The 7,500-nt window shown below is 48.6% G+C and overlaps 1 protein-coding gene across 1 annotated transcript in view; it reads left to right on the forward strand.

The window, feature by feature from the left end:
- Window positions 1-7,500, forward strand: part of LOC311326415 (F-actin-uncapping protein LRRC16A-like) — a gene marked incomplete at its 3' end in the record, with an annotated part of 173,673 nt that overhangs the window by 128,588 nt on the left and 37,585 nt on the right. The window contains 4 exon segments of the mRNA XM_084459308.1: window positions 1,597-1,690; window positions 2,694-2,792; window positions 4,850-4,978; window positions 6,051-6,182. Of these exon segments, the coding sequence (XP_084315434.1) occupies window positions 1,597-1,690; window positions 2,694-2,792; window positions 4,850-4,978; window positions 6,051-6,182 (454 nt within the window).

The following is a 7,500-nucleotide window of genomic DNA, read 5'->3' on the forward strand; positions in this document are numbered from 1 at the left end:
CAGCTATAGGGAATGCGCAGTTTCGCGTATAGACTATTATACGCACAGTTTCGTGCTATGTAGGCTATTATAAATAAGTATTATTCATTGGGGGAGCTTGGACTCGCTGGGGACGGGTGGAGAGACGCATAGTCAACTGAGCCTTCCCAGATGCGACTTCATCCTCCAGTTGGCTGAAGAGCTGCGCGCTCTGGTGTCCAAACAGCTACCGCGGTGGTTCTAGTGTTAAATCAAAAAGTGACCTTCTTCTAAATATTCTCTCACGAACAACAGGCCTGGCATTGCGATGCCGAATTCGCCTCTCAACAATCACTGCTGCCATGATCAGCGGATAGGCTGGCCATTACACCCCTTGCGCTTAAATACCACCACGTCTCTGAAAACGCAATTAATTTCACTTTAACTGCGTGAGGCAATTTGCGCCGATCTTTGTGAATTGGGCGGGTTTTGCAATAATGTTCATTTGCATAGAAAGGGGAACATTCTCCGCCCATATTACCTAATTTAAATATCAGCTAATAACACCGGCGCAGAGAAACGCAATGACGAAGGCAACGCAGTTAACAACGTATTTCACCCTTTGCGAGGGCTTTGTGAATAGCAAACATTATTTTTTACTTATTTGCACAGGCTTTGCATCAGGAAAAGCTGCGCAATCCTTTAGTGAATTCGCCCCTGAGAGTTTAACATGTTTTTTGAATGATTTTTCAAGGTGCCCACCCACATCCATTGTATGACCAAAACGGTGGTAGAGCAATTATCAGACTTTCTCAAAAGTATTAGTTTTGTCAACTTTTTGATCTGAACCATTGTATATGATCATAAGTAACCTTAAAACAGGGCTAAACATGATTTTTCCCTTTACTACTCCTTTAATAAAGCTGTGTGTGTTTCTGTTCAGGGATGGTTGGTTAATAAAGCTGTGTGTGTTTCTGTTCAGGGATGGTTGGTAAATAAAGCTGTGTGTGTTTCTGTTCAGGGATGGTTGGTAAATAAAGCTGTGTGTGTTTCTGTTCAGGGATGGTTGGTTAATAAAGCTGTGTGTGTTTCTGTTCAGGGATGGTTGGTTAATAAAGCTGTGTGTGTTTCTGCTCAGGGATGGTTGGTTAATAAAGCTGTGTGTGTTTCTGTTCAGGGATGGTTGGTTAATAAAGCTGTGTGTGTTTCTGCTCAGGGATGGTTGGTTAATAAAGCTGTGTGTGTTTCTGTTCAGGGATGGTTGGTTAATAAAGCTGTGTGTGACTTCAGCTGTGGTCGGGGTCTGAAAGTCATTTTCATCCAGAGGAGAATTCCAGAAGATTGTGATCCCGTTACTCGTAGGACATAAACATCTAAATGCATGCAAGCTGCTTTCAAATTCATTCATATTTGAATAAATAATCAAATTCCTTTTCATATTCACCAAGGGAATAAATGGCCTTAATATCTATTCAAATATATAAAAACACCATGAACGAATTAATGAATTATAATGTCTGTACTGTATACATAAAGAAAATGATAATTTAATTTGTGAAATACTTAATATTTCGCTGAGACTGACTGGTATGAATAAAGTTTTGATGAATAAATCCAACGCTCCATGTTTTCCAACAGGAACTATACCATCCGCTTCATGCCTATCCCCATCATCGATGCCTCCCAGGCCCTGAAGGCCAGTCCAGAGAAGACGGAAGATGCCCTGCTCAAGGTCAACAGGCTGGCTAGCTGGCTAGCTGCACATAGGCCTGTGTAGCTCAGTGTGGTCTTATGTAGCTCAGTGTGGTCCTACATGTATGTAGTTCACTGTGGCCCTACATGTATGTAGTTCACTGTGGTCCTACATGTATGTAGTTCACTGTGGCCCTACATGTATGTAGTTCACTGTGGCCCTACATGTATGTAGTTCACTGTGGCCCTACATGTATGTAGTTCACTGTGGCCCTACATGTATGTAGTTCACTGTGGTCCTACATGTATGTAGTTCACTGTGGCCCTACATGTATGTAGTTCACTGTGGCCCTACATGTATGTAGTTCACTGTGGCCCTACATGTATGTAGTTCACTGTGGTCCTACATGCATGTAGTTCACTGTGGTCCTACATGTATGTAGTTCACTGTGGCCCTACATGTATGTAGTTCACTGTGGTCCTACATGTATGTAGTTCACTGTGGCCCTACATGTATGTAGTTCACTGTGGCCCTACATGTATGTAGTTCACTGTGGCCCAACATGTATGTAGTTCACTGTGGCCCAACATGTACAGGTATGTAGCTCAGTGTGGTCCTACATGTTTGTAGCTAGATAGATAAAGGAAATGTAAGAAAGTTGAGTGTGGGCCTACATGTACAGTATGTATCTCTGTGTGGCCCTGTGTTCAGTACAGTAGCTCAGTGTACCTGGTCCTGTGTTCAGTACAGTAGCTCAGTGTACCTGGTCCTGTGTGTTCAGTACAGTAGCTCAGTGTACCTGGTCCTGTGTGTTCAGTACAGTAGCTCAGTGTACCTGGTCCTGTGTTCAGTACAGTAGCTCAGTGTACCTGGTCCTGTGTGGTCCTGTGTGTTCAGTACAGTAGCTCAGTGTACCTGGTCCTGTGTTCAGTACAGTAGCTCAGTGTACCTGGTCCTGTGTGGTTTTGGCTCTGTTTAGTCATCTCTAGCTTCATTGGCAGAGCACAGTGCTAACCTCTTCAACATTCCTTCCTGGCTGCAGATCGAGCACTTCCTGTACAGGAACCACGAGACCAGGAAGTACCTGCAGGAACAGGCCTACCGTCTGCAGCAGGGCATCGTCACGACAACCACCCAGCAGGTCAGCTTCACAGCCACACCTGACACAGCCAGCCTCTTAGATGATCTCTCTATTGGGTGTGTGAAAGGACTGATTGATCGCTCTGTCATTACACTTTTTGATCTTTTATTCATTTATCTAATAATGTAATTTCCCTTGATTTGCATTTCAATCATTTTGTATTGACGGCCCGATTTCCCAGTGAAGATCTGTGCAAAGTGGAAGTGGTGTTTTTGAGAGGCGTAGCGAGATCAGGGGTACGTTCAAATTCAGCGAACGTTTGTGAACCTTAGCAAACTATTTGCCATTGACTTTGTGTTCGCCGCAAACGTTTGCTAACAGAAGCTAACAGTCTGGAGAGGTAGTTCGCCAGTAACGGAAGGAGGATCACAATGGACCCAGACTTACTGGAGATGTGCTCCCATGGGGATTGTTTGTCATCAATGACAAAAGATGCCGCAGCACGTACACACTGTCTTCTTGAAGCCATTTTATGTGTAGCCTAACGGTATTTTGGAACATTGTTGCGTTTATGCGAACTATTTGGAATGTTCATTAAAAGCCGTTCAAATGTGACCGTTTGGAGAAAACTTGTTTGCGACGAACATTCGCCTCTGTTAGCTGAATTTGAACCAGGTTATCAGAACTGAAGAGGCTCTTGTTTCTGCTTTGAAGTCCCACTGGGCCTTTTCTCTTTCCACTCTCCCACTCTCTCTGTCATTCTCAGACTGTCGTGAATCTTGAGATAAGTGGGATTTTGGAAGTCTATTGATTTTATAGTATAAGAGGAATCACTACAGTATATTTATCCTACTTCAAAGAAGTGGGGGCCTTCCAGGTCACTGCCCTGATGTAGCTGATGTTGTCTGCTGGGTAGAGGTGGCTATAGGGGGCTAAGATCAGCACTCCTGGAGTTGTGGGTTCAGTTCCCACTCTACAGCTTTTTGGCTCAACGATGTTCCATTTCTAGTCAGCCTAAACACTTTCACCCCTGGGTCAACACTCGGAGCAGTAACTGGATTGTCTGGTGTCTCCTCCTCCTCCACCTCCTCCTCCTCCTCCACATCCACCTCCTCCCCCTCCTCCTCCTCCTCCTCCCCCTCCTCCTCCTCCTCCCTCTCCCCTTCCCCCTCCCTCTCCACCTCCTCCTCCCCCTCCTCCTCCCCATCCTCCTCCACCTCCTCCACCACCTCCTCCACCTCCTCCACCTCCTCCCCCTCCTCCTCCCCATCCTCCTCCACCTCCTCCACCACCTCCTCCTCCTCCCCCTCCTCCTCCTCCTCCTCCTCCCCCTCCTCCTCCTCCACCTCCTCCTCCTCCTCCCCATCCTCCTCCACCTCCTCCACCACTTCCTCCTCCTCCTCCCCCTCCTCCTCCACCTCCCCCTCCTCCTCCACCTCTTCCTGCTCGTCCTCCCCCTCCACCTCCTCCCCCTCCTCCTCCCCCTCCTCCTCCACCTCTTCCTCCTCCTCAACCTCTTCCTGCTCATCCTCCCCCTCCTCCCCCTCCACCACCTCCTCCTCCACCTCCTCCTCCACCACCTCCTCCTCCTCCTCCACCTCCCCCTCCCTCTCCTCCTCCTCCTCCACCTCCCCCTCCTCCTCCACCTCTTCCTCCTCCTCCCCCTCCTCCTCCACCTCCTCCTCCTCCTCCTCCTCCCTCTCCTCCTCCTCCTCCTCCTCCCCCTCCTCCACCACCTCCTCCTCCTCCTCCCCCTCCTCCTCCACCTCCTCCTCCACCTCCTCCTCCTCTTCCTCCACCTCCTCCTCCTCCCCCTCCTCCTCCTCCTCCTCCACCTCCTCCTCCACCTCTTCCTCCTCCTCCTCCTCCTCCCCCTCCTCCTCCACCTCCTCCTCTTCCTCCTCCTCCTCCTCCTCCTCCTCCACCTCCCCCTCCTCCTCCACCTCTTCCTCCTCCTCCTCCTCCCCCTCCTCCTCCTCCTCCTCCTCCCTCTCCTCCTCCTCCTCCACCTCCTCCACCACCTTCTCCTCCTCCCCCTCCACCTCTTCCTCCTCCTCCACCTCTTCCTGCTCGTCCTCCCCCTCCTCCCCCTCCACCTCCTCCTCCTCCCCCTGCAGATGATTGAAAGGATCTGTGTGAAGGTACAGGACCACCTCAACTCTCTGAGGAATTCGGAGACAGACACCATCTTGGAGGACGTCAAGGTGGCTGAGAACCTCATGAAGGACGCGAGGAACTCCAAAACGGTGATAGGAACAGCTGCTATAACGGGCAGAAACCACAGAAGAAATGCACTACATCTGTATAAAGCATGAGTCCACCCTGTAGGCTGGAGAGATCAGTATTCATGTAACTATGTTGTGTGCAAACTAAATTAGAAACTTACAATCATGTTATGTGTGTGAGTGCAAAGACAGATATGCCCTCAGCGGAAAACTGCTGAGGCAATAGGGAAGTGATATGAAAGGTCAGAAAGGACATGTTCCTGTGTTGTAGAAGAGTCTAGACCTCTGAAAGGACATGTTCCTGTGTTGTAGAAGAGTCTAGACCTCTGAAAGGACATGTTCCTGTGTTGTAGAAGAGTCTAGACCTCTGAAAGGACATGTTCCTGTGTTGTAGAAGAGTCTAGACCTCTGAAAGGACATGTTCCTGTGTTGTAGAAGAGTCTAGACCTCTTCTACAGAGGCCTGCTTTCAACTTCACAATCACAATCAGAATTAGTTTTATTGCCATGCAGTTTTTCAATATACTGTACTAGAGCTAGGAATTTGCTTTCGGTCGTGGTGCATAACAAGGAGACAACATTGGACAGGGTGCAGGGACGAGATAGGACAGTGCAAATGTATTACAGTGTAAAGTAAGCAAGTACAAAATGCTAGTGCAAAATAGGATAAGCTACTGTAAGACCTGTCCTTATAGGGGTTTGTTTTGGTTTTGATAAAGTTCAAACTGAGCACTAGGCTGCCCAGACATGTGAGGAAGTAAGATATGATTATGAAACAGTAAGATATCTAGGAGTGTCTGTGTGCTCCTCATTATGTATAAACGCTGACTCTCTATGTGTTCAGAGATTCCACCCCTAGTGAGTGTGTTGTCTCCGTGCTTTTAAGTGTTAAACAACTAGACTGGCTCTTGCTAAGATTTATTATGTATTCAGTTTGTTGATTCATCTCATCATTACAGTAGTACGAATTCAGCACATTTCACAACCAGGCGATTCACTTGTATTTTTTACTTAGTAGCTGACCATTCTTTATGAAATGTGAAATAAGAAAATGGAAGTTCTGATTTGACCCTTCTCTCCCTCCATCCATTTAGCTGCTGCCCAACCTCTACCACCTGGGCGTGGCCTCCAGGGAGGAAGTGAACAGCTCGTCTGTTGGTCCAATCCAAGAGAAGCTGGAGTCCATGGCAGGGGAGGTGGCCAGAGTCATGGACGAGCAGCTACAGGTACGGGCCACCGGCAGCAGGACTGTGCACTCAGGTAGAAAAATGTTGATTTGTTTTCTGGGCTTGTCTAAAAGGTTCTGCACTTATGTGGATTACTTGGGCATATTTATCCTTCACGCGTTCTTGGCAGGCAGGTACGCGCTGGAATAAACATCCTCCGGGGAGAACATCCTGTTTGCGTTACTCTGAGTCTGACTCACTGTCAGCGCGCACAGAGAAACCCTCTGCCGAGATCCGTCTGTCAAACCCACGTCTCGGCTGAACCCTGCCAGACCTGCAGGAGGACTGCAAATACGGACTGGGCCCGGCGGACATGACGCAGCTGGCTGGGCCTGAGTGAGAGATGGTCCTGATTGGTCCAGGATGCTCTCTGAGTGAGAGACGGTCCTGATTGGTCCAGGATGCTCTCTGAGTGAGAGATGGTCCTGATTGGTCCAGGATGCTCTCTGAGTGAGAGATGGTCCTGATTGGTCCAGGATGCTCTCTGAGTGAGAGATGGTCCTGATTGGTCCAGGATGCTCTCTGAGTGAGAGACGGTCCTGATTGGTCCAGGATGCTCTCTGAGTGAGAGATGGTCCTTATTGGTCCAGGATGCTCTCTGAGTAAGAGATGGTCCTGATTGGTCCAGGATGCTCTCTGAGTAAGAGATGGTCCTGATTGGTCCAGGATGCTCTCTGAGTGAGAGACGGTCCTGATTGGTCCAGGATGCTCTCTGAGTGAGAGACGGTCCTGATTGGTCCAGGAAGCTCTCTGAGTGAGAGATGGTCCTGATTGGTCCAGGATGCTCTCTGAGTGAGAGACGGTCCTGATTGGTCCAGGATGCTCTCTGAGTGAGAGATGGTCCTGATTGGTCCAGGATGCTCTCTGAGTGAGAGACGGTCCTGATTGGTCCAGGATGCTCTCTGAGTGAGAGATGGTCCTGATTGGTCCAGGATGCTCTCTGAGTGAGAGACGGTCCTGATTGGTCCAGGATGCTCTCTGAGTGAGAGATGGTCCTGATTGGTCCAGGATGCTCTCTGAGTGGGCCTTTCATTCCTCACCAGACCCGTTCACGGCTGTTTATTGGATTGAGGCAGAACAGTATACAGATGAGGTAGAGCGTGTGTGTGTGTGTGCGTGTGTGTGTGTGTGTGTGTGTGTGTGTGCGTGTGTGTGTGTGTGTGTGTGTAGAAAAAACACGCCTGAAAGATGAAGAGAATCCCCACAGTTAAGATAGCAGCGTAATATAAAGGATATGGTGGATAGTCAACAGCATCATCAGGCCGTGTTCACACTACACTTCTTTTTTCAGAAAGAGCGATGCCTTCTACGCCTTTTC

This window comes from Borostomias antarcticus (assembly GCF_949987555.1).
Source record: "Borostomias antarcticus genome assembly, chromosome: 27".
Classification (NCBI taxonomy): domain Eukaryota; kingdom Metazoa; phylum Chordata; class Actinopteri; order Stomiiformes; family Stomiidae; genus Borostomias; species Borostomias antarcticus.